The 27,201-nt window shown below is 37.1% G+C and overlaps 1 protein-coding gene across 4 annotated transcripts in view; it reads left to right on the top strand.

Moving 5' to 3' along the window:
* Positions 1–5,448: 5,448 nt before the first annotated feature.
* The window catches only part of LOC124858663 (cilia- and flagella-associated protein 46), an 80,748-nt gene continuing 58,995 nt past the window's right edge, over positions 5,449–27,201 (top strand). For 2 of the 4 annotated variants that reach the window (XM_047350786.1, XM_047350785.1), the window contains exons 1-17: positions 5,449–5,778; positions 5,852–5,973; positions 8,035–8,172; positions 9,230–9,294; positions 9,985–10,149; positions 10,604–10,727; positions 12,134–12,228; positions 13,511–13,666; positions 13,840–13,939; positions 14,302–14,400; positions 16,292–16,482; positions 18,154–18,379; positions 18,561–18,711; positions 20,446–20,575; positions 22,251–22,375; positions 24,190–24,305; positions 25,360–25,427. In XM_047350786.1, the coding sequence (XP_047206742.1) occupies positions 5,712–5,778; positions 5,852–5,973; positions 8,035–8,172; positions 9,230–9,294; positions 9,985–10,149; positions 10,604–10,727; positions 12,134–12,228; positions 13,511–13,666; positions 13,840–13,939; positions 14,302–14,400; positions 16,292–16,482; positions 18,154–18,379; positions 18,561–18,711; positions 20,446–20,575; positions 22,251–22,375; positions 24,190–24,305; positions 25,360–25,427 (2,138 nt within the window). In that variant the 5' untranslated portion in view covers positions 5,449–5,711. The remainder of the gene's footprint in view (positions 5,779–5,851; positions 5,974–8,034; positions 8,173–9,229; positions 9,295–9,984; positions 10,150–10,603; positions 10,728–12,133; positions 12,229–13,510; positions 13,667–13,839; positions 13,940–14,301; positions 14,401–16,291; positions 16,483–18,153; positions 18,380–18,560; positions 18,712–20,445; positions 20,576–22,250; positions 22,376–24,189; positions 24,306–25,359; positions 25,428–27,201) is intronic. The other 2 variants (XM_047350787.1, XM_047350788.1) reach the window with 2 other exon arrangements.

Raw genomic sequence — 27,201 nt, 5'->3', positions numbered from 1 at the left:
AGTAAAATTCTGATCATAATAAAATATTTAATACACATATGCATGCCGTTGTGTTCTATATTATAGTTTTCACTCAGACTCAGACATTACCATCACTACACGTTGCATATTCTTATACATTCTCATCATCTTTATGGAGGTTGAGTTTAAAAAAATGTGTAGAAGACTGAAATGTCCCAGAATGCATCGAGTTTATTTTTTGTGACATATATGATTTTTTCCACTGCCAAGCTCAATGTTGGTGCCTTTAGCCATTGTGACAGTCCACACATTTCTTTAGGCTTCAATGCTCTGGCAATACAACGCTTGGCCTCCAAAAAAAACAATGTTCAACACGATTTTTGTATTTTTAGACAAAGCAATTATGTCAGCATAAACATTCAAAATGCAGATTACAGGATCAAAAGGTATAGTTTCCCCAATAACTTGGCTTAAAACGTTCAGATTTTTTTTCCCAGAAATCTTTTACTTTAAGGCATTCGCACATACAATGATCCCTTCTGAACTCCACATTTGATGCATGTGTCTGGAATGTCTGAGTTAAAGCAATTTAATTTGTCTGTAGTATTGTACTGTTTAGTTAGTCACTTATATTGCAATAGTTTAGAATGAGTGTTTATTCTTTGAGTTTGAGCCAAAGCACATCTCCTACGCCAGTCATCCTCTGATATGTCAACTTGTAAGTCAATCTGTTTTTAAAGTGTGGACTATTCACTGTGCAATCAATACCTAAATATATATTTACACATTTTTTTCACTGGTAAACAAACATTTCTAAAGCAGTATCATACGTTTGCTTACATACATTCAACTATAAATTGCAGCAGTTTTACGAGTATGCATTTAAACAGGAAATCTGTATCATCTGACTTTATTTCATTGCTGTTTGGCTCCTATGCTTACATGCGGGTATTGCATGCACAAACTATTCAAATATTAATAACAGTTTGAGAGATTATCAATATTTTATTAGATCGTACCGATTTAACATCTTAAGCATACACTGGTGTTGTGGGGGGTTTCATTGATGTTCTGGGGGGGTTTCAAAGCTGTCCAATTGGGTGGCTAGGGGTGGGGTGAGAGCTGGCGGGGTAGATATAAAGCATACAAGATTACCGCACACTGTGGCTTTGATCCATAATGAATGAGTGCATGCATTTAGGGCTACCTGTATGCAAACAAGCGAGAATATGTATGAAATGACAACCACTCTGAGATGATCTGAAGTTGGTTTCCAAAGAATATGAAGGTCAAATGTATTCTGTCAAACATTGGGCAGAGTAATATACTAAATAGATTCTGTAAAATGGATTTACCAGGCAGTGTATGTTCTAATAAATCTTTCCAGTTTTTATAGAGTTCTAATAATCCACTTAAGCAGCAAACAAATAAGTGCTGATGGATCTTACCTTATTCTCATGTTCTTCTGAAACTCAGATGCTGTATCCTCTTGGGATTCTTTGTCTAACTTCTGTAAAAAGCAACAGACTAATGTCATTTCAATTGTGGTAACATCCTTATTAAATGTGGCTAGTGTATGTGCACTGTTCCAGAGATAAGAGATGCAGCTTGGGTATCATCTCGACATACTGTTTAAATTTCTTATCCTAATGTACATAAGACACCAACATTCTGCAATTAAGGAAAATAGTGTTCAATAATGGGCTAAATAGAAATCTGCTACTCAGCTATGGCTTAACGCTCATTCATTTGCCTAAACTTCGACTCGCTCTTCAGTTCCTTAAATTAAATTAGCTTGGTATTTGTGTGTAATCCAAGACAGTTAAGTCTCTCTTTGTGAACACGAGCCACTCCTGGAGCTGCTCCAGTGCCAGTAAATTAAAATGGGAATTGTTCACAGTAAAATGCCACAGCTGTAATTTTCTGAACTATTATACAAATCCTCTCAAATACATGTTATTTACCTTAAAAAAAATAAATAAAGGTTCTCAGTGAGCCTTTTCACTGAATACTTTGACATTAAACATTTAAAGACTGGTCTCAATAGACTTTTTTAGAATTTATTTATAAGTTCAAAGGTGTGGGAATAAAGCAATATATGATATAGTTTATGCTACAGCAATTTACAGCACCAGATCTGTACTGTACAGTAAAATAGTGTTTGACAAAAAAACAACATCCAGGGTGTTATTCATAACTATAGGGCACCATCTGTGTCTCCAAAATTGCTTGGTTAGTGTATTATGAACTGAATTATTCAATTTTCTGATGGAAATCTAGGATATTGCCTGTCTAACACACTATTTTCAAATTGCAATGAATTTGGAACCTGGATTTGGAAATGACGGTACACCTGAGTTGAACGTATATTAGTTTAAAGTCGGAAAACTGGTTTTGTGACCAATTGTGACCATGCTAACTTCTATTAGCATCATCCTACAAGCTAACTGTATTTTTTTAAGACCCATGTGCTACAATTATGTTTTGTTAGCTTTTTTGTGTTCAAAAAAGATAAGTTTAACATTGTTACTTGGCGGACTTAGTTGGTTAGCTGACCCAAAGAGGACACACAGAATGCGGTGTGTAAGGTTGCCAACTCCATGATAAATTACACCTAACCTGTATCTATGTAACACCTGTATCTATCCGTAGCAACAGTACCTGCTGGCCAATGAGATGAGCCAAAATATTCTGTCAGCTCATTGGTTACAGAACAGGATATGGATGGTAATGAATTTACCGTAATGTTAAATATAAAGCACCCCATCATTTATTAATTCTATTGACATTTTAGTGAAGATTTTTGATCCACCTAATAATACGGGACTACGTGCGTCCCGTTTCAGCTCAATACAGGACGCGTACTTTTTATTGTAAATATGGGACAATTCCGTTTTTCAAGGGACGGTTGGCAACTCTAGCAGTGTGCTTGGTTGGGCAGCAGAGCCTTTACCTATAGACACAGCCTTTTGCTGGCCTGCAGAAAACAATTACACCATTTGTTTTTCCCTCTAATGTTCATCCCTTGAATAACAGGTTGATGTATTAATGACAAGAAAAAAAATCAAACATGCTATCAGTTTCTGCTATGTTGCAATTTTGGATTTTGTTTTACTTAACAATTTGAAGACACAATGTAAAAATGATTAAAAGAAAGGAAGAAAACAGAGGTGATTCAATGATGCAAAAATCTGTATTTAATTTGGGTATTTGACCAATATCTGTTATAACTGTTGCGCAATCTGTGAGGAAAGGAGCATTGACTTGTGTTGGCTGTGTTTTCCTTTACAAGTCAATGGCTGGGGTATACAGTAAGAGTTACATTTGCTTGCAATATTTCACAATAGAGATTAATTTATAACAGCTCAAATAGCAGATGAAAAAAAACCTTCTGTTTGTGTGTAATTTAAAACAGATTGCACAATTAACTGCTTAATAAATTAGCTTGAAGGCCACTGAGGATATTTCTATACTGCTTTGAAATATTGTCAGGTAACACATGACTGTCAATTAGAACCTAAACTAGGAATCTAAAGTCCATTACAGCAGCAGGGTCCGCTTGTCCCCTGTCACATCAGCAGCAGAATGTGGTTTGACCAAGTAAATTATATTTGCACACTGTGTGGCTTGATTTCCAATGATGCAATTTAAAGTGAAGACGCACTTAAATTACATGAAGAGAATCTTTGCCAATACATCTTCCTTTTATTTGTTTGCTTCTCTTTTCCTCACCATATAGGTTATTTATTGTTTAACTGTGTTTTTTTTAATAAAAACCCAGAATGTGAGAAAATGATGCCCATTATTATCTAATCAGTTTATTTATGCACTCCAAAGTTTATTTGAAGCACTAAAACAAAATGAATAGTATAATGCAGCAAGATTATTTCTATTGCTCTAGTAATTCAAAAGGCAGATCACAGGGCTTTCTATCAATCATCCATCCATCGTCTTCTGCTTATTTGAAATGGGGATACGGGTTAACAGTTATATATATAGAGAGAGAGAAATAGAGAGAAAGAGAGATGTACAGGGGTTGGACAATGAAACTGAAACACCTGTCATTTTAGTGTGGGAGGTTTCATGGCTAAATTGGACCAGCCTGGTAACCAGTCTTCATTGATTGCACATTGGACCAGTAAGAGCAGAGTGTGAAAGTTCAATTAGCAGGGTAAGAGCACAGTTTTACTCAAAATATTGAAATGCACACAACATTATGGGTGACATACCAGAGTTCAAAAAAGGACAAATTGTTGGTGCACGTCTTGCTGGCGCATCTGTGACCAAGACAGCAAGCCTTTGTGATGTATCAAGAGCCACGGTATCCAGGGTAATGTCAGCATACCACCAAGAAGGACGAACCACATCCAACAGGATTAACTGTGGACGCAAGAGGAAGCTGTCTGAAAGGGATGTTTGGGTGCTAACCCGGATTGTATCCAAAAAACATAAAACCACGGCTGCCCAAATCACGGCAGAATTAAATGTGCACCTCAACTCTCCTGTTTCCACCAGAACTGTCCGTCGGGAGCTCCACAGGGTCAATATACACGGCCGGGCTGCTATAGCCAAACCTTTGGTCACTCATGCCAATGCCAAACGTTGGTTTCAATGGTGCAAGGAGTGCAAATCTTGGGCTATGGACAATGTAAAACATGTATTGTTCTCTGATGAGTCCGCCTTTACTGTTTTCCCCACATCCGGTGTGGAGAAGCCCCAAAGAAGCGTACCACCCAGACTGTTGCATGCCCAGAGTGAAGCATGGGGGTGGATCAGTGATGGTTTGGGCTGCCATATCATGGAATTCCCTTGGCCCAATACTTGTGCTAGATGGGCACGTCACTGCCAAGGACTACCGAACCATTCTTGATGACCATGTGCATCCAATGGTTCAAACATCGTGTCCTGAAGACGGTGCTGTGTATCAGGATGACAATGCACCAATACACACAGCAAGACTGGTGAAAGATTGGTTTGATGAACATGAAAGTGAAGTTGAACATCTCCCATGGCCTGCACAGTCACCAGATCTAAATATTATTGAGCCACTTTGGGGTGTTTTGGAGGAGCGAGTCAGGAAACGTTTTCCTCCACCAGTATCATGTAGTGACCTGGCCACTATCCTGCAAGAAGAATGACCACTGTGCAGGACTTGTATATGTCATTCCCAAGACGAATTGATGCTGTATTGGCTGCAAAAGGAGGCCCTACACCATACTAATAAATTACTGTGGTCTAAAACCAGGTGTTTCAGTTTCATTGTCCAACCCCTGTATGTGTGTGTTTGAAACCTTTTCGTATTCCGTAGGTGAAGCTCGTCAGTGGTTGCTAAGTAACACTTCTCTGGCAACAAACTACGACTTGTCATACATTCATTTCATATTTAAGCTCGCCATTACAGTCATGTCCAACGTGCTAAAGCAATGTTTGAAACATTTTTGTCCTTTGCACATCCCGTACTTTAAGCTTGGTTTGTGGTTGCTTAGCAACGCTTCCAGAACAACAACGCGAGGAAGGCGACGTGTCATGCTGAAAGCAATCGTTAAGTCCAAAAGTTGATCATTTGTTCAAGTACTTAGTGAAAAACTAAGAACATGGTTTATTGTTTTCGCTAAAACTTTTATTGTTTCACCTTTTTTAAGAGAAACGTGTAGTTACTTTAAAGTCTTAACGGTGTATCATTAAAATTAACTGTTCGTGTTTCGTTCGATAAACGTTTAGACGGTCATGCTAAATTAGCCTGTTAATGTATGCTTTCTGCACATATGATGGAGTTGGACATTCGCGAGCATCTAGCGAAAGCAAAGGAGAACCAAGGTGTGTCATGTTAATATGAAAAGGTGTGGAAAGTTGTTAATATAAGTTCACCGTGTTTATTTCACATTTTCAGACTTCGGAGCTCTGCAGTCCGCCTACAGTTTGATTAAAGGCATAAAGGCAGCTGGGGCCGGCGGACCATTCCTACGCATTCCCCCAGAGTTATATGTCATTTGTGCGGAAAATGCTCTGCAGGTGAAGTATTTTCTACCAGCTAAAGTGAGGTTTACCTCAGCAGTTCAACTTTAGTTGGCACAAAACATAAGCTCATCTGAAAGTTCCTCTGAAGGTCATCAGGTACTAAATTCGAAAAAGTGAAATATATAAATACACTAGATGTATTACAAACAGAGCAATATATCTTAAGCATTGTTTCTTCAATTTTGATGACTATGGCTTACAGCTTATAAAGACTGAACATTCAGTGTCTCAGAAAATTTGAATATTACGCAAAAACAATTAAAAAAGGGTTTGTAATACAGAAATGTTATTTTAAAACAATGTTATGGCCTTCACAGTTAATTGAATTAACAGTTTTTTTGGCGCACAGAAAGGTGTTGATCCACTCCAAAAGGAGGGTAAACCCCTAAAGGTCATTACTAAAGGTGCTGGCCGATCACAGAGTGCTGTATCCACGCTCATTAATGGAAAGTTGAGTGGAAGGCGAAAGTGTAGTAAAAATAAAGTGGAAAAACAACAGGAATTACCATAGTCATGAGTGAATTGTAAAAAAGCCTGTGCCAGAGTTTGGTGGAGATTCACAAGGTATGGAGTCACTGTTTCAAGAGCAAGTGCCACAATATACTGATGTATCCAGAACATGGGCTACAACGGTTGCTCTCCTTGTGTTAAGCTACTCCTGAACCAAAGACATCAGAAGAGTCTTACCTAAGCTAAGGAGATAAAATGGCTCGAACTTTGCTCAGTGGTTCTAAGTCCTCTGTTCATATTCATTTTTTTTTCCAGCAGGACTTGGCATATGCCCACACTTCCAAAAGTACAAATACCTGGTTTAATGACCAAGATATCACTGTGTTTGATTGACCAGCAAACAGTCTGATCTAAACCCTATTAGGGTAACACTTATCATGAGTAGTCTTTAAGTATTTGAAGATTAGTATTTATTTTAAGGTGTGCTAAAAACTACAAGTCGTATAGTAAATATATTGTAATTGTGTGCAGTGTGCCAGCTCTGAAGTTTCCTGTAAAGTGCTATCAGGAGTGTTTTTATGTTGTGAAGGGTTCATAACTACTGAAATATCACATAAGACATGATGCTGCAAGCACGGCGGAAAGGTTTGCATCTGACTACAAATTAAGTAAAGCTAAAGGTACACCTCTGCTACAATGAGATAGCTTAAAATTCGAAGATGAACAAAGTTAGAATAATACAATCAGGATTTTCTAAATCATTTATGGTTCATTTATAAAAATAGAGCTTTATTTTTAGAGTAAATAAATGATGTACATTAACTAGGTTCGATTGATACAAGTTCCAAGCCCCATTTACAGTTCTGATCATATCCAAAGTGTCTGGGAGTCTCTTTTTGAATCATAAAGATATTTTTAATGAATAAAATCCAATATTATTGTATCATTTAAATATTCAGTAATGGTTTTGAAATTTTGAGAAGGGGTGTAAATATTTATCTAGACGGAGTAAAGAGCCAGACTCAGAGTACAGCGTTGAGGGACCCCAATGCTGATGTCTGCCAATAATAAATATTACTCTAACAGATAAAATGCCATGTAAATTAAACATACCTATTAGGGTTAAATATAGCGCTATGAGAACGTAACTGTTTCTGAGTAAAGGGAAAATATTCCAAAAAAGAAAAACAAGAATGTTCTGTAATATTTTTTCTTCATATATCATACATCAACAAATACGTTTTCTGCCAAACTGCAATTGACTTGACTCTAAATAAACAAAGATCCACAATTGGACTGCAGTAGAATATTTGTAATTTTCCCTGAGAATAACTTTAACACTCGTCTGTTTCTCACAAAAATCTTTTACAGACTTTTTTAGCAGAAAATGTGTAAATAAAACCGCAAATTTACAAAGGCTTACAGTATGAAATTCATATTACTGTAATATTTGATAATCTCTCTTGACTGAACTCCAGTGAATAGTTCTACACTCTAAAGTTTAAACAATGCTTTCTGGGGTTCACTGTTTCCTAAATGCATATAATGTTCACGTTTTTGGTATTTCCTCATTTAGTTTTTTTTTTTCTCTTTGTGTTTTTTCAGCTGGGGCGTGTGGAGATGAGCTCTGAATGTCTAAAGATGTACTTTGAAGGGAATCCGCAGAGTGACCAGTTTTTGTGTCGAGCTCTCCTGTGCCAGGGCCAGCTGAAGTCTCTGCTAGCGTCTCCTGCTAGGAGTGTGGTGAGGACAGTAAATCAAACACATCTTTTACAGGATTTAGTTTGTATGTTTTGTATATGTTAGGGATTTCATTCCAGAGTAGAATAGATGCATTTTGTAGAGGTATATCAATTATTCAACTGACAATAGAACAGATTTATAAGAAGGAGGTCCTGATCAAAATGGTTGGTCCCAAGTACAGATCCAAATCATTTATGAATAGGCATTGGATAATACTGAGTCCTAGTAGGATGTTTAATTCCATTTGTATGCTTAAAAACTCCGTAACCTTAAAGTGAGCCAGTAAAGATAATTGATACCTGATCAGTTTTACGTTGCACACAAGTGATGTTCAGAATGCTACAGTATCTGTTTTTCTCAACAGCGATTGATATTTTGTCCCAACAAAAATTTACGCAGAGCATCCTTATGATTCTAAAGACACAACACGCACCCTGCTGATGATGTTTGCTGAAGTGGCAAGGCTAATATTAGCATTATTACTCTCTGCTTTGATATGACTTATTGATAATTGCTTATTATTTATCAATGTGCTTACATGTGTATCTGTTGTCCAACCAAAGAAAACTTAGCACTTTGCTATGACTGTCATAAATTTAAAAATGCCCTCAATAGGGACGACAAGCTGATACTGGGAATTGGACTGGGACATCATAAATAAAAGCCTGTTTTTTTTTTCACCTTTAAAGAACTTTTATCCAACCTCATTTTACTTCATTTTAAAACATTGTAGTGTTTTCCTTTGAATAATTTGTTTTTCTACTACACTGGTGTCCACTGTCAGTCCTCAAGGACACGTGTCCTGCAGGTTTTGGATGTCCCTTCGTTTGACATACTGGAATCCAATGAATAGCGGATATCCTCTCCAAAACCTGTTGGTGTACTGAGTAGGTAATTCAGCCGTTTTAATCAGCTGTGTTGGAGCAGGGACACATCTGAGACATGCAGGACACTGGCCATTAAGGATCAGAGTTGGACACCTCTAATGTACTTATTTTTCTATTTATTGTTATATGACAGTTTCTTTTCCCTGTTTTGCAATTATTTTATGTTTCAGGAAGATATTAAGGAGGCTGTGATGTATTTTCTGAAAGCAGTTGAAATGTCAAAGAAAGAACCAAGGTACACAACCTCTCAGAAATGTCTGGGCTAGTTGTTTCAGGGTCAGGTAGGTTGACCAATTTGTTGTGTTAAGGCAGGAAAACATTTTTTCTGTGTGCAGCAAAGATTCAATGTGCTGCTCATGAACAATCTCTCTGGAGGTTTAATTTGTAAATTGTTGAAGCACAATACTGCACTATTTTGTAGAACTTATTCCTCTCAATTCAAACTGGAGGAAACTGTGAGCAGAGTGGGTGATTAAACTAAATTTAAGAGTAGAAGTTGTAATTGATTCGTTCCCTTGTAGGTTTCTGTGAAAGACTTTTTGCAGACTCTGTTCAGCCTCTGTGAGCAACCGCTGCTGGAGCTCTTTGCTAATTATCTCATAACCTGTCAATGAACGGACTGAATGAGCATTACCAATTAACAACAAAGGGAATATATATCAAATATATCCAACTCATACTAATGTCCCACACACTCTCCAGTGGATAAATTAGAAGCCCTCAAACCAGAACAACTCCTTAAGTTCCAAGAGTCTCAGATTTCACACAGAGTTCCTTGGGTCTGCTCCTCTGTAGCTCATTGGGCGGTCATTAATGCATTCACTGAATTGAGTTGTACTAAGAGATGAAATCTGTGGCAAGTGTGTCATATGAATAATTCATTGCTTTGTGTTTATTTTTTCTGCATATGCTTTGTGTCTTACAGTACTCACTTCTTGGTGTTCAATACTTCAGTGCTATACTTTCAGACAGTACGTCTTCTCCTGCAGCCGGGACGATGTCTCCAGCTGGTCCCCTCCCTAAAGCAGGTGGTGAAAAGTTTGGAGGAGGTGGCAGACCAGGATTACAGCTGGAGGGCAGAGCTCATGATGCAAGTGACTTTTACTTCACCGATTTGTCTGCTTTTGAATCTGACCACACTCATGTACTATTTATTAAGATGACACACCAAGCTGTTTAACTGGCTCAGCCTTCTGGCATCCCTAGTTACTGTACTTGGTTGTCATTTCTATTTATGAAGAGGACAATCTGTTCTGATGCAAGTTGTGAAATCATGTTTTCCTTTTATGCCTCAGGTCCAAATGTATGTTTCGTCTTTGTTCAGGGGATAAAATGTTCCGTCCGTGAACAACAGCATTGCAAGGATATGAAAATGCTCTTATACAACACACTAGCTTGATCAAGACGCATCAGCAGATTGTGTGACTAACTATTGTGTTTTCTTGTTCTCTTTTTGTCAAACCTGAGAAACAACTTGGCAAAATCATATTAGGATTTTAGAAGACTCATATTATTATGAGGTTTGCTCTCTGTTTTCCATGCAGACAGTTGGTTAAATGCCTTGTGGATTCAGGACAAATGGAGGATGCTGCAGGTTCGGCCAGAGTTACAGAAAACTTCATCAAGTCACATGCTCCACATCTCTATCCAAGACTTTATACATTACAAGTAAGCAGATTACTGCATGTGCAGCTTTTAAGTTAAAACTTCAGAGATTAAAAACAGTGCCCTTCATATTTATTTACACCCCTGGTAAAGATGTGTAAAAAGTCTTATAATAAATTAATCTATCCCAACATTTAATTTTATTACATAATTCAAGGGAAAATGTAAGATTAATTAATAATTTAATTACGATTAATTAATTTAAAAATAAATTCAGCTCACTTAACAGGTTTTCTATAGGATTTGGGCATGAGGACTAAGATTTCTGAAAGGGAAATTTGTATTTAACGTGTCCTGGTGTTTAAACGAGTCCATGATCCCATGCAACCTAACAAGGTTCTCAGAAGCTTTGGAAGAGAAACAGCCAATCAGAATTTTGAATCCTCATTCTTTCGTTTATGCAATATTGGACTTGCACTTTGGAAAAAGAGAAAAAAATATTCCTTTTATTGGCTCTACTTTTAAATGAAGCTTGTGCATCTATGCATTCCATTTTTACTTTGAAGTAAAATTTTCACAGCTGGAGGTTGGAAAAACTAACACAAGGAGTCCCAGAGGTTCTAATTCAGAGTGGGAATGTTTTCTCTAAAGTTTTCTCACCAATCCTTACCTCAAAATTCAATATGGTTGCCGTGTATCTAAAGTTTAGTGATAGCTGAAGTAAAACCTGTTCATTTGTACTTTTGAACACTTGCATTTCATTTAAACTTTCACACAAGGTATGCTATTCAACCTCCTGTAGTTAACATGTTTCTACAGTGTTTGGTTGTAGCAACATGTTCACTAAAGAGGAATTGTAGTTGCCTGTTGTTGTTAATGGTAGTTAGCCGGGTCACATCAGTCAGCAGATCAAGCTGCCTTAAGAACTTGGAACTAAAACATGGTCTAGTCGGTGATTTTATTCCCAAATCCGAAAACCCACCTCAGGTAAATAAAACACATCATAAGTGACCACCAGCGCTAAGGTGTTAGATGATTTATTTTCACTGCTTCTTCACTAGAGGTGAAGTGTGTGAGTGTGTGCTGTAACATGAATGATGTTCTATTTTAACCAGAAGAAACACTAAATTTAATTATATAGGTATATATATCTATATCTAGATAGATAGATAGATAGATAGATAGATAGATAGATAGATAGATAGATAGATAGATAGATAGATAGATAGATAGATAGATAGATAGATAGATAGATAGATAGATAGATAGATAGATAGATAGATAGATAGATAGATAGATAGATAGATAGATAGATAGATAGATAGATAGATAGATAGATAGATAGATAGATAGATAGATAGATAGATAGATAGATAGATAGATAGATAGATAGATAGATAGATAGATAGATAGATAGATAGATAGATAGATAGTAGATGTATATATAAGGAATGTCTTCTTCTCTTTAGGTCCAACACAATCTGTCAAAGAATGATGTGCTTCTTGAAACCAGCAGACAGTGTCCCACCTTCGAAGTGATTTACAAAATCCAACAGTTAAAGAAGTAAGAATAGCTTCGCTCATTTTTAAAGAACATTTGTTACTGTTTTGTTTGATAGGTTTTTAATGCTACCTCCACAAAAGCTCATTTCCTTTTGTGAGAGAAAATAAATAGGTTGTACTGCAGATGTATACATAAAAAATTTATTTCTGATAATGATTAGCAGCCAGACAAGGATTGTGCTTTATTTTTGATTACATATTTGTTGTTCTGAGAATGTTCCTACCAAACTATAGAGCTAAGTTTAGTTGATGGTCCAAAGCTGCATTTTAATATGCTTTGTAACTCCCAACCTGCTGGAAAAAAACTGGGGGATTTGCTAATTGCTTTAGTTAGTGACCAGATAAATACAAATTGCACTACAAGCCAGAGCCACGTATTTCTCAGCATTTTATCTTTTTAATTCAACGCTATTAAACGCTAAACAAATTTGACCACTAAAAACTGATGCGCAGGACTCTGTGATGGTAATGAGATACATATTTACATATGAAACCTGAAAAAATGGAGAAAGGAAGAACACAAGGAAGTACAGGAGGAAAGCAACAATGTAAGGAAGCAAAAGACAGAAAGAAGCAAGGGAAAATACTAGGTGAGAAGACATAAGGGGACAAGTAAGGAAGGAAGCAATGAAGGAAAGAAGAAAGGACAAATGGATTTTATTTACTTTTTATTGTATTTTTCAAAAAATTTTCCAGACTTGAAAACTGCTGAAAATAACTTTCCAAACTGTTCTGGAACCCTGTAGAGTCTGCCTCACTGGCTGGTGCACCATAGGTTTGACAGTATTTTGCACTGAAAACCTACAAACAGTGGGGATTTCTTTTCTATAATCAGTGGAAAACTCACCCATATCAAAATAGCTGGAGTCATGTATCTTGGCCCCTCAGTCTTGAAAGCTGTGCTGGTAAACTCTTCTCTTAAACAGAAGGATATTAATTTGGCTCACAGCTTAAATTTTAGCCTGATGATTGCATAAATTAAAGGCATAGGAGCCCATCATCTGAAGTGCCACAGTGTGGTGTATAACCCAACCCCCACTCCTTCTCTGATGGCATGTACTCAGCATGTCAAAGCGCCTTATGGCTCTTGATTTCAGCAGTAAACATCGACAGCTTTACTTAGTCTGCGCACCATATAGTATGTATTTGCCTTAGGTTCATACACTGTATGGTGTGAGTATATTACAGGGTGAGAGAAAATACAGAAACTTGCACGGTCTTAAATGCCTATATTCTGTTTATGTGTGACAATGTACACAGACCAGTTGTCCTCATGTTTGCAGCAGGTGGATGGAGCTAAATGAGAACATTTTGACAGAGGAGATTTCTGTGAAGTTGAAGGAGATTTTCTCTCTCCTTGTGGATTCTTCCGAAGTGACTGGTGCGCCTGTGAATTCTAGCTATCCACAGAGTCCAACACACATCCAGCTTTGTGACAGGTTTGTGACCCAAAGTGTCCCATTAAATCTCCTTTATTAGCAATGTTTTTAAACCTCCAGCTACCAGAAATCCACCCCCTGGAGGACGAGCATGGCTGATTACTTTTTTCAAGTGTTGTAAATTGTGGAAATGATGTTTTTTTTATGTGTTTTTTGTATTCCGGGATTTGCAGAGTTGCTTTCCTGCTGGAGTTGGCTCTGCTGTCCTTGCAAGTGAAGCATCAGAAAGTGGCTGCTGACTGTTTGAAACAGCTGAGGTTGGCGGGAGAGGTTGTAAGTGTCCAGTATTCATCTTAAAACCTCAGGCAGGAGAAACAGCTTTTGTAACTGTACATATCAGGGAGAGACAAGTAAATGTATTCATGGATTTATATTCAGGCCCAAGGAAGGCCCTTAAAAATGGATGGGATAAACTATTTGAACTTGAAAAAAAAAAAAAAAAAAGAGATCACTTTATTACTTTGATTATAGTGGAATTTATTTAATAGAAATATGTGCTGTTATTTTATGTTTTTCACTGCATAAACATGTTCCTTTATTGGCAAAAATGTTAATAGTAATTTTAGATTTCCCATCTTATGCTTTGTGCACTGCTGAACACTAACTCCTGCTAATAGACCCTTCTGTCTGTTTAGAATATTGGCCAGCGCATAATAATGGAATGTGTCAACTGTGAAATGAACCTTCTGAAAACAGAGGCAAAGCTGAATGACTACTCCAAAGCCAGTGTGGAGGTGCTAAATCATATACTGCAGTTATTATCCATGGATTTTCACCACTTATTGTATGCAAATGACAAAGTGTCTTGAGGACCTATTTCTTTATTTGTAAGAAGTGAATCCTAAGATTCTTACAACCAGCTTATGTCTGCCCATTTCAGCTTCCTCCATACTTACAGGAATTCTGGTAAAAATGTGTAAAAAGCTGTAAATGTTTTTTGTTGCAGTATCTTATTCTCTCCCTGAAAATGGAAAAAATCAACTATTAATTTGAGTGCTTTATTAGCAGGGCAAAATGCTACAGTTATTTCAACCCCTTTTTTCCGATAGCACAGCTCTTTTTACAAGGTTAAAGCAGATAGCAAGAGGGACCTTCGAACGTTCTTCCTTGGACAATGTCTCTAGATCGTCTAGAATCCTGGCTTTTCTCTTATGGTCTTTTCTCTTCATCTCCCCCCACAGTTTTTCTATAGGATTTAGGTCTGGAGTCTGAGGTGGCCATGGAAGAAGGTTAATTTTTTGTCTGCTGAACCACTTCTGTGTTGAAGGAAGTAATAGATTACTATTTAAATGTTCCTCAATGCTTTGATCAAACAAAAGTTTGCACAGATTACAAAAAATTATATTTAGGTACATTTGAGTTTTGATGTCTAATTATCGTGGCACTGGTGAAAGGTTTCCTTATATGGATTTAAAAAGCCAGTTATCAATATCTACAACAGATGTAATACAGAAGTACTACAGAGGCACATTTTGTTTATCTACTGATCCCTAGGCTGGATGAGGAGGACCCATATTTATCTTGCCACCACACACCATGAAGAGGATGTTGAATGAAGAGGAAGGTAAAAAAAATCCCCAAAGCTTACTGTTAGTCACCCAGTCTCCATAACAACAACAACATTAGGTGCTACCCACATGTCAACCAGCTCTTTCAGGCGGATGCCAGGAAAAAGCCTCATCTGTTTTACCGTCACAAACAAACAAGAGGACTATGTTGAATATTGCTGGGTCCTTAACTGGAGCCATGTGCTTTGATCTGATAAGACTAATTGAGCTTTTTAGCTTTCAGGTGTGAAAGGGGGATTATAGGGAAAAGTAACAAATGCTGTTTGATAGGTATGTTGGGAGATCTTGAAGTTGTGAGTCTGTTTCTCTTCCAAAAGCCATGAACTTTGTTTGAGCGCATGGCATCATAAAATGCCATGACATGTTAAATAAAATCTTTTGGACTGCAAATTAAAATTTGGTTAACATGGAGTCTTTGTGCTGGACTAGGATTCAAAACATAAGGCCAAACGGAAACGGTTCAGCAGAAACAAAATCAACCCTTCTCCATGGCCATCTCAGTTCCCAAGCCTAAAGGAAACCTGTGTGCATAAGATTACACTACTGTGAGCTGATCTATTACAGAACATCTGGAGAGATTGTGCCAGGAGGAATGGTCAAGGATCGCTCTCTCTGTGGGTTCTAACCTTGTCAAATGTTATAGGAGAAGACTATGTGCTCTTCCATTTCAAAGGTGATTGTACATAGTAAAAACAGGGTGCCAATGGGTTTTGCACTGGTGACGTTGCATAAAATAACTATTGAAGTAGAATTTTCTCCTCACTGCATAAATGTAGTCAAGGTTGTTTTTTTCTAAATTCTTTTATTGTCGGATTGCACTGCTGCAGCAAAAGATGAATTAATTCACTGCATTTTACACATCACTACCAAGGGGGCCAATAAGTGTGGAGTTAGCTCTGTGTGTCCATTTTTCCTTTTTAGAGAACTGACCTTATTCGAATTAGTCTCATTTAGCATATTCAGCACAATTTAATCCAGATTTAGTTGCCAAATGATGGAAGTGCTGTGCTGTCATTGCCAGCAGAGAAATTCTCAATGTGCAGGTGTTATCCCACAGGCTCGCCTGAAGGAGATAGACAAGCTGGATCAGTGGCTGCAGGTAGCAGTGAGGGAAGGGGCCCCCCAGGCTGTACAGGCTGTATGTGTTACCCAGTGGAACTTTTGCCTGCCGCTCCTGCAGCACAACCTCAGGAAACGCATCAAGACGCCTCTGCTCAAGTTGGCCCAAGTTCTGGAAGACATGCAAAGGTTTTTAATCCTTCTCCAATTCACTGTCAGTCACAACCACAGTACCCTTTACAGCTATTAGTAAAACTTGGTAAAAATGTGTGAAAAGCCTTACAATCAATTTTAGTTATGGAAACAAGGTGACCTCAATATGCCACACATTGCTACAGTTCCTTAACAGTGAGTTTGGATATTTTTTACCCATCCTTACCATCTTGATCCCTGTGCATGGTAGAAATATAAACTTGGCTCATTGTCCCAGTTATTTCTAAAAGTTCATTAACTCCTCTGACTGTAAATAGGAGCAAGTTTAGGTGAGTAGCTATTTTCTTGTGAACATTTCCTGACTTATATAGATCAACACACATCCCTCTTACCAGATTTGTGTTTAAAATGTCCGGGTATTTTAGAGATTTCATGATGCCATGCACTACAACAAGGTTCCTAGGGCCTTTGGAAAAGAAACTTGCCCACAGCATCACGGGTCTTCCACAGGTGCTTTCATTCATTTAATCTATTCATCCATTTGATTTGATTTTCTGAAAACTTCTCATTTTGACCTGACTGAAGCACCTGGTTCTAGTTAAACTTCCAGTAGAGTGTAGTGAACTCCACGTTTACATTTGTGATAGTAGGAGTGAAAAGGCTTATTTCATTAAATGCCTCGTGAATGGGTGGTTGGCATTCAGATAGTTTATAATAGTTTTTATTGAGACCCCAAGATGATTTCTATTTACTGCAGTCATTTCCATTTTTCTCCCAGGGCAACTAGACATCAGAGGTTACTAACCAAACGTTCCAGACACACTGATCATCTGAAAGTGTAAACTGAAAAATGCTTTACCCTGTGTGAAATTATGTGACTGCAGTAAAAGATTCATTCATTTTAAGGCTTTTTACTCATCTTAACCAGGGCTTCCACAACTTGTGGGGGATAATGTGTGTGTGTTGGAGTTTCTCCTGATTTTTGAGTTTCTGTATTTTATTGAAGTGTCAACATTTGAAAATGTTACATCTTTTTGAGATGTTAAAGATTTTTTACTTGTTGTGACCATGATATTTAATACTGAGTTAATGCACTGTTTTGTCTTCTCTTCAATTAACATCTACCCGTGTCACCGTAACCCATCTCTTTGACAGATAACCCAACAAACTGGGCTCCCTCCAGCCTAAATGAATTTAAATCAATGTCAATATCAATGTTTTTCATGTACTTTACACTTTAAACATTTTGCATTTGGATCTTGTTTTTAGCTAAAATATACATAGATTTACCACCAAATAGGAGTTTCTTGTATGTCTTAGCTAGTCCAGAGAAAGAGTTGTTCAGAAGAAATCCTTTCACAACTTTTAAGTTTTTCTTCTATGCCTGTCCAAGAAAAATCTTCAAGTCTGTCTGTGGTACTGTCACATCGGATCATGTGTTGAAGAAAACGATGATCCTTTCATAGACAGTTCTTTAGTGTCTCTCTAAAAAAAACTATTCTATCCTATGCAATTTAGAAGAATTGTAAAATATGGTTTTCACTTCAGTGGAAATGTCCTCTCTGTTGTTTGTTTTTATTGATAATTGATTAATTACAAGAAAACACATCTGATTTTTCTTTTTAATGATTTGGGGTGTTTTGAAAAGCAAAACCGCACATTTTCTAGTTCCGCAAGAAATAAACCTTTGCTAAAATGTTTGTACAGTATGTTGCTGGAGGTGCGGTGTGAAGTCTACTTAGAGCTGGCAGTAATAGAAGAGGAAGAGGGAGATGTGGAAGCATCTCTGACCCACCTTCAGAAAGCCCTGCTGCTGGACAACGGGACACACCAAGATCGCCTGTCGTCAACTTTCCAGCTCCTGCAGCTCAGACGGACCTTCTACCAAACATCTGCCTGTCCCGAGGACAGAGCTGCTATGCTTATGCAGCAGGTTTCCTCTTCATCTGTTTCATTATATAGCTCATTACAGAAGGTGATATTTATCAAGTGTAAATTAAAGGGCCTAATAGCGTTAATTCTGCTGGGTATAAGAGTTGATGCCCAGGCGATAGTAGGAAAACTAGCTGACTACAAATTAAAGCTGATTTCCAACTCTTTCTTTTCTTTTTCAGGTCAGGGACATGCCGCCACATCAGAGTACAGACAAACGTTCCGTTCTGGTGTCTGTTGGCCTCCTTCTGGCCCCTGATGATTTTCAAACCCTCCTGGATGCAGACAAAACCTGTAAATGTACAGATATATTCTCCCTGCATTCACGTTTCAGTAAGATACTTTATTGTTCTCAGGCCCCTGCTTGATTCAGGATATATTTTGAACATATATGTTTGCATCTGTTTTATATGGATGTAAACTCCACAGCTACATATCCTTTTAGATTACTATCAAAACTTTCATACCCATGTTTTGCCAGTAGTTGGGGATAATGTCAGCATTAACAACATCCCAAATTAAAAAGAATAGCTTGAAATGAGTAAAGCAGTGCTAGGCAAAAGATTCTACTAAAACAATTTTGTGTTTCTTTGACACTGTTTACCCTTTCCTCTTTGTCATTGTGAGGATTAAATGAGACAAATGTAGAAAATCAACAGAAACAAATTTAGCCATGTGGTTTACAGCACAGAGAGTGATACTTGGCCTGCGCTGGGCCTCTATGTCATTTTCGTCACTAATTTTTAAACATCCAATCCACATACACACACAACAATTAAACGTTTAAGTAGTTGTACGTTAGAAATTTTACTGAAAAGTGGAAAGGCAGCACAGGGATAAAATCTGTTTTAAAAAATATCTGTTTTTGCAGTAAGCACCATATTTTATGACTTGCATTACTCAGAGAAGTGTCTCAACACCAACTTCCACATAAATATTTATACCAGGAGTCAGACACAGCATACAACTAGCTTCTATCTGATTTTTAATAAACCTAAAACACAGAACCAGCTTTTAAGCATTTTCACCCCCCAAAAAAGTCAGTATTTTCAATTTTAATTCATTTGATTGATGGGAAAATATTTTGAGATTTTTTTAAATATTTCATCTGCCAGTTACCAATCAGATCTGATCAATGGAACATTTAGCAGTTTTTGAAGAATGTCTGATTGATTTGGATCCCACTAGTGTACTGCACAGGATTTGGTGTTCGTATGTTCAATGTTCATTTACTCTTCCATGCTTGAAAATTAAAACAATGTACATACTAATAGATATAATAAGTTATTAAACTATTTAAATATCTACCCATAAAAGCCGAGTGATGCTGCCCCACTATTATGTCTTGTTTTAAAGAAGAGATTCTTGCTAACAGTGCCCTCATATAAAATGCATCTGGAGGGGAGGCTACAGAACGTGACTCTGGAGCAGTAAAAGGGAGTTATTACAGACCAATGTAGATCAGTATATATCTTGTACGTTAAAAGGTAAAATAAATATAGAAATAGAACAACTCAACAGCTTGAATGTGATTTCTTTGAGTCTGTCTTTCAGTGTTGCTCAGAGAGAGGACCCATCAGCTCTAGGGAGCAGAAGGGTCTGAGCTTTGGGAGAGCCTTTAATCCTTGCCTCTTTCCAGACTCCCTGTTCCACAGTTTGACTTCAACACTCAGCAGCCCTAATGACGCAGGGTAGAACTCTCCTTTGACAGCTAGTCAAATAACTTTTTCCTCATGCTTGGGTTAAAAGCTTTGCTTCCCAGAGGCACTTCTTGCTTCTGTGGAGGAACCTCAAGCATCTTTCTAAATGAAGACACTTAATTATTGTGCTTTTTTTTCTTGAAAGCCAGCACATGATGAAGCCCTTGAGAGATATGGAAATAATAGTTAGCAGCTTGTAATGTAACCACGAATTAGTATTGCCCCTTAAACTGCTTTTAAAGTTGAGGTCTGTAAAATATATTTTTTGGAATGTGCAATTTTATTATTTTGTCTATGAAACATTGTTTTAGACAATATAGAAGCTTTTCCAGTTTTATAAGGGCTTGACTTTACAACCACTGTGTAGTTCCTACAGGAAGTCTTGGATCAGAGCCAGTAGCTGACCTTGCTGCTAAGGCTAAGCATCATTCCATCTGTATGGAGAGGCTGGATGGTTACCTGGATAGACAAAGTAAAGACAAAGATGATACAACAAGGTGTGTGTTTCCACTCTGGCATTTAGTAACTGTGATCAAAAAGAATATGAACTGAGAAAAATCTGTATGTTCTTTCTTGTGTGATGTGATTGCATTGGCTTGAAAAAGCATTTTTACCTCTTGAAAGATAAACCATTATATTTTATTGAGATTTTAAGTGTTAGACCAACACAAAATAGCACATAATTGAGAACTGGAAGGAAAATGATAAACTGATTTGAAATTTCATTACAAACAAAAATCTAATAAAAGCACATTTATTCTGCCCTGTTTACTCTTTTACCCATAAATAAAATATAGGCAAAAACTGCCTTCGGAAGTCACCCTAATTAGTAAATAGAGTCCCCTTGTGTCTCATTTAATCCCAGTAAACAATATCCAAGCTTTAAACATCTCTCAGAGCTCTGTTCAATCCATCATCTGAAGATGGAAAGAGTATGACAGAGCTGCAAACCTGCCAAGACATGGCCGTCCACCTAAAGTGGCAGGCTGGGCAAGGAGAGCATTAAGCACAGAAGAAGCAAAGAGTTCTGTTGTAGCTCTGGAGGAGCTGCAGAGAACCACAGCTCAATCGGGAGAATCTGTCTGGAGTACAACTTTTTTAATCATGCACTTCACAAATCTGGCCCTTATGTAGGAGTGGTGAGCTAGTTAAATTGTTGAATGAAAGCCCTAAGAAGGCAGAGGGCCCTCTGGTCAGATGGCACTAAAGCTGAAGTTTTTGGTCTATATCTTAAACTTTATATGTGCCAGAAAACTAACTGCATTTTACCCTGAACACAACATCAACACCTTGAAACGTGGTGGTAGCATCATATAGGGACATTTTTCTCTAACTCTAACTGACACTTATCGTTCAGCAGGACAACAACCCTATTCAAACAGCCGGAGCTAAAACTGAATAATTAAGATCACAGCATATTCACATGGTAAAATGATCTCAAGCCAAATCAAAATGAGAATCTGTGGCAACATTTAAATCGCTCTTCAGCTAAGTGGACTGAAATTAGGCTATTATGCGAAGAAAAAAGGTGAAGAATTCTCTCTCTGCAAAGTTGGTAGAGACATAACCCAAAAGACTTGCAGTTATATGTGTTGACTCAGGGGAGCTGAATACAAACACATGACACAGCATTCAGATTTTCAATTATAAAACATGTGGAAAACATTATTTTACTTCCTCTTTACAATCCTGCACTACTGTGAGCTGATCTATTACAGAAAATCCCAGTAAAATGCATTAGTTTGTGGTTGTAATGTGGCAAAATGTGAAAAAGTAGCGGGAATACTTTTATTAGGCAATATATATATATTGTTACACTTTCTGAAATTCAGTATGAAAATTGACTATATGCTGACGAGTTTATGGCTAGTTGAATTTACTTCTCTGCATTATCACTGAACATTAGATACTAATGAATAGTTAATTTATTACTCCCGTCAGCAGTTAAAGCTCTTGTATAAGAATAACAGTCAGTCTAGTTTCATTACAACTTCTCATTTGCAGTACAGTATCGACTGCTCCATTTATCCTTCTGTCACTAACTTCAAGTCTTCAGACAAGCTTAATCAGAGCATGCGTAGATATCCAAAAGTTACCATCATTTAAAGTTCAGCTTTTCAATCTAACAGAAGTAATCCTCTCTAAATCAGTTGTATTTCCCCACTGTTTCAGAGTAAAGTTGTGGGCGACTCTAGCAAAGACGGCCAGGAAACAGAAAGTCTGGGATGTGTGCCTGGCTGCATGTCGATTTTGTTTGCTTTATGATGATGGGCGATGGAAGAGTTCAGAGAATGACAGTAAGTTGATGAAATTCCTGGCAATTAAGTTAAAGTACAATGAGACTGAGATGCTTAAATGTGCTCATTATGACCACAAACCTCAGATTTATTTAGGACTTTTCAGAGGTGATATTATGATTTAACATGCAACTCTGATTACTTTTTAATTAGAATTTATTGTGAAATCTTCCTAATGTCCACATTGAGAAATATGCATACAGGCTCAAATGTATGCATACACCCCCGATAATATTTGGTTAAATGTCCCGTAGCAAGTTGCACCTCAACCACATGCCTGTGGTAGCAATTAACAAGCTTCTGGCATAATACTTTCTGATATTTGACCACTTTTTTTTGGTGTAGAGTTCATTCAAACTCATTGATTTGCTGGCACTGGCCTAGCTTTCCAGAATAGTCTGCAGATTTTCAAGAAGGTGGATGTCGGACTCTACCAGAAACTCAATGTTAGCTTCCTTTAACCACTTCAAATTCAGTGTTGCTTTGTGTTTCAGACCATTGTCCAGATGGTTCACCCATTTTTATCCAGATTTCAACCACCTCACCTTAACTGTTTCCCTCAGATAAAGATACATTTTAGAAACCTGTTAGAAGACCTTCATTACTTTTCACAGTGACACCTTCAAACCTGTCTGTAATTTGCAGCTGCCCACATGGACAAGTCAAATTTCTTCTTGAGAAAATGTTTATGGTCAGAAAAGATACAAATTTAGCTATTTGGACACAATAACGACAAACATTTTTAAATAGCCACGGTCATGTACCAACTGTCAAGAATCGCATTGACTGCAACAGGCTGCGAGCTTTTAATGCATTTGGTCTTGGTGCATTGCACAAAGTGGATGCAATAATAAAGTAGGACTTCTTACAAGTTCTTCAACTTCACGTCAAATCAACATCTAGATGGTTTAAGCTTGGACACAGTTGGGTGTTGAAACATGATAATGTTGCCAAACGCTTTACATAAGACTAAACTAAGACTCTGGGATGGCCTTCTCTAAGCCTCAGCCTTAAGCCTGTGAAATATTTGTGAAACCAACCAGCCAATTTAAACTAGCCGTAGCAATTCTGATTGACCAAAATAACCAGATATGCAGCCAGGATCATGGAAGAAGATTGCTAATGGCAACAAAAAACTCAAGTTTGAGGTACAACTTGTTTTCAGGTAAATCCTGGGGGTGTATGTATATATTTGAGTCGTTTTGCATAATTGTGACACTTTATGGATTAGACAAAACTCACTATATATTTACACCTATGTATCATTTTAATTGATTTCACTTTAAAATAAATTGCTTTTTTTTCAGTCAGTCACCACTTATTCCATAGTGGGTCGCGGGGAAGCTGGTGTCTATCTCCAGCAGTCTATGGGCGAGAGGCGGGGTACACCCTGGACAGATCGCCAGTCCATCGCAGGGCAACACAAAAATAACCATGAACACACTCATACACCTAAGGGCAGTTTAGAGTGACCAATTAACCTAACAGGCATGTGTTTGGACTGTGGGAGGAAGCTGGAGTACCCAGTGAGAACCCACACATGCACAGGGAGAACATGCAAACTCCATGCAGAAAGAGCCCCAGCTGGGAATTGAACCCAGGACCTTCTTGCTGCAAGGCAACAGTGCTACCAACTGCACCACTGTGCAGCTCTGTTTAAAAATCAACCTGCTATAAGTCTAGCAACTGATATGTTATGATCTATCAACAGTTCCGCTCAAATAACAAGTGGACAGAAATCAGTATTTTTGTGCTAACACTTGTAACATTAAGACATTTTGTTTCACTTCCAAAATGTTTTTTATTCTCTGCAGAAGATAAACGCTCAGGAGAAAAAAGCAGCACGCAGTCTCATCATGACTGCAGTGGAAACCAAAATAATGGACACATATTGCGTATTTTAGCCGAAATTTGCTTCATCAATGCTGAGGTATGTTTTCAAAAAGTTGTGTTTTAAATCACCCAACAATGAGGATTGTTTCAACAAGGAGTTGTTTCATTCCATCATTTCTACTTAGATAATAAGGCACATTACTGTGTTCTCAGATTCAACTATCTGAGCTGCTTTAAAGATACTTTCATTGTTTTCGTGCAAATTAAGAGTCAGTATATAAAAAAAAGAATTGTTCCATCAAATAACATTTCGTTTTTCAGCAGTAACGTTTTCATTAATAAAAAACCCACATTGATAGTAAATTAATGTTGAACGTTTATCAATAATTAAAACATATTTTTTCATTTTGTTTGTCAAATTCATCTAAATTCCCTTTTTTTTCACTATTTATTTTAATATAATACTAATTTGTAAATATATTTTGTGGGCTTTATGTTTAGAATCAGACAATTTAGACTTTGTTAGTTTCTAAGAAGATTGTGCTTGTTTCTTCTGCTCCAGCTCGTCAACAAACGCTCCACAGAGAAGTATTCATGCATTATGGGATTATTTTTTAACAAGCCCATGGGGCTGCACCGAGATTGGTCAGAGTCAGAAGTTGTTGGGTTTGTCGTACGAGCTTGTCTTTCTGTGTAATCTTGCATCTCATCAGGCTTGCAGCCTTAAGTCTTCATTAAGCCTATAGAGATGTTAACTTGACAGCACTTTGAAGAAAATGAAGACAACCATGCACAGCCACGACATGACCTTGCCAAAACTCACACACCCACACAGCAGTGTCCTTTCTAGCTTCTTTCATGTTTCTCTTGCTTTGTTCTGTGACACATGACTATTTTTTCTGGGAATTGGCTTAGAATTCATTAATTTATTCTTATGATTAATACCACCCCCTCTAGTCTTACCTAAATTTTCTGCCATTGGTCCTTTTTTTGTTTTTTCTTTGATGGGCAAGCTTTGACGCCTCTAGAGATGTTGTCATAGCCACAGTGAGAGTTCAGTTCTTTTTTTATTATGAAGATATTGTAACAGGATGTCACTTCTGATGTCATCTTTCGAATCTGGAGAAATGTATTTGTTCTGTCTTACTCAGGCCACGGTCCAAAAGCTGTTAGAAAAGGGAGTGCAGCTTAACGGCCCAGCTGTGCCGCCACAGGAAAGGTGGGTGGGTGTTGCTGAGGAGAACCCATGCTGGGTTGTTTACATGTAAAAACAAGTTGCATACTCATGTAGAAAAACCTGATGAATTTAACCTACTTATTTGAAATTGTATTGAATAAAATGATCTAGGGCAAAGTCATGAGGCTAAACCTAAGTTTGCAAGTCCTTCTAAATCTCAAACTACACTTAACGACAGATCTGCTCTGAAACTGAGCGAAACAAATATTTTGATTTGGTGCAATTTGCACACATTTAAATGTACATGAATGCCTTTAGATAAAAATTTGCCAATTGCTATCCATATTTATTTTAATTACTGCTAGCACAAATTGGTTTGAACTCTTAAAAGACCAGGACTGTTTGTGTAACTAAGTTTAAAAAAGAAGAAAAGAAACTTGCTGAAAGAGGTATGGAAGGAAGGAAGGATGTTGCTAGTGATCGCACACCCAGTGCTAAAAACTAGGGCTGCCAGTCAATATAGACTCTATAGACTGGCCAGTCTATAGAGTCTATATTGACTGTCTAAAGTAATCTCTATAGTCTATAGACACACACACACACACACACTAACCTGCAAGGACAAGCTGGTATAAACAATGGATGGATGGATGGATAAAAGCAATATGCACTTGTGATGAAACTGATATCTGCATTTGTTTATTTCCAGTTCACTCTAATTGTAATTACCATTCTGAAGACCTAGGCTTTTTTTGTTGAAACATATACAATAGCTTTATTTTAGACACATATTTCATATTTTAAAGTGGAAATCTTTGTTTACATTTATTTTATGTTATGCTATAAATTTAAAGGTGCGTTGTTAAAATAATTAAAAATAAACAGCTTCTTGTTGTAAAATATGTCATTTAGATACTAAAATAATTGCTATGAGCAGTCCTAATTGAGATCAAACTTTTTTAATTTATTTATTAAAATTAGGATGTAGTCAAGATCAAGAAAGTGTTTTTTATTCTGACAGAATATCACAATTTTTTTGTTTTATACACATGCTACATGTAATAATTTTAAAATTTGATATTTTAACTTCAGTCCATGTTTTGTGCCCAGCTGTCAAATGTTTTTAAGCCTAATTGTAAATCCAGATGTATCATAATTTTTGTACGGGTCTGATGCTGCAGCAGCTCTTTACCAGGGTTCCTACACTGTCCAAGTTTTACTTTCCAGATTCAAATTTCAGGTTTTGTTTTTAGTCTTTAAAATTATTCTGGCCATTTAAATATAACTGGCCAAAGTATAAAAACTGAACCTGCTTCAATAGTAGTCAGGTCTTATTATTTTTTGGTTGCACAAATATTGAAGCAACACAATGATATGATTGGATTCTGATTTTAAAAATATAGTATAGAACCATTTTTATGCTATTCTCTAATTTTAAATCTAGAATTTTTGGACTTGTCAAATAAGGAATGGAGTTTGCTTCTTTATCGCACTGTTTTGCACTATGACATCTTTATTTTATTAATAAAAATTCCTTATAAAACTACTTTTAACGCTTTGTTTTAGCATGTATGTCCAAGTTTAGGAACCACAGGTCCAGTTCAACTGGAATTTAAAGTTAACTGGGGACAAAAGATGTAGAGAAATTGCCCCTTTTTTATTTCTGAGTTAGTGTGCAGTCAGTAAGTGAGTGAAAACCAAAATATTGATGGTTAAATGTTAAAGTCATTGTGTGATTCAGCAAATCATGGATAAAACATGTCAAAATAAATTACCATCAATGTGAAAATCATTTAATTTAGTAAACCTTTTACAT

Source organism: Girardinichthys multiradiatus, chromosome 22 (genome assembly GCF_021462225.1).
Source record: "Girardinichthys multiradiatus isolate DD_20200921_A chromosome 22, DD_fGirMul_XY1, whole genome shotgun sequence".
Taxonomy (NCBI): Eukaryota; Metazoa; Chordata; class Actinopteri; order Cyprinodontiformes; family Goodeidae; genus Girardinichthys; species Girardinichthys multiradiatus.
The sequence above is the reverse complement of the archived record's forward strand: the minus strand, read 5'-3'. Positions and strand labels throughout refer to the sequence as shown.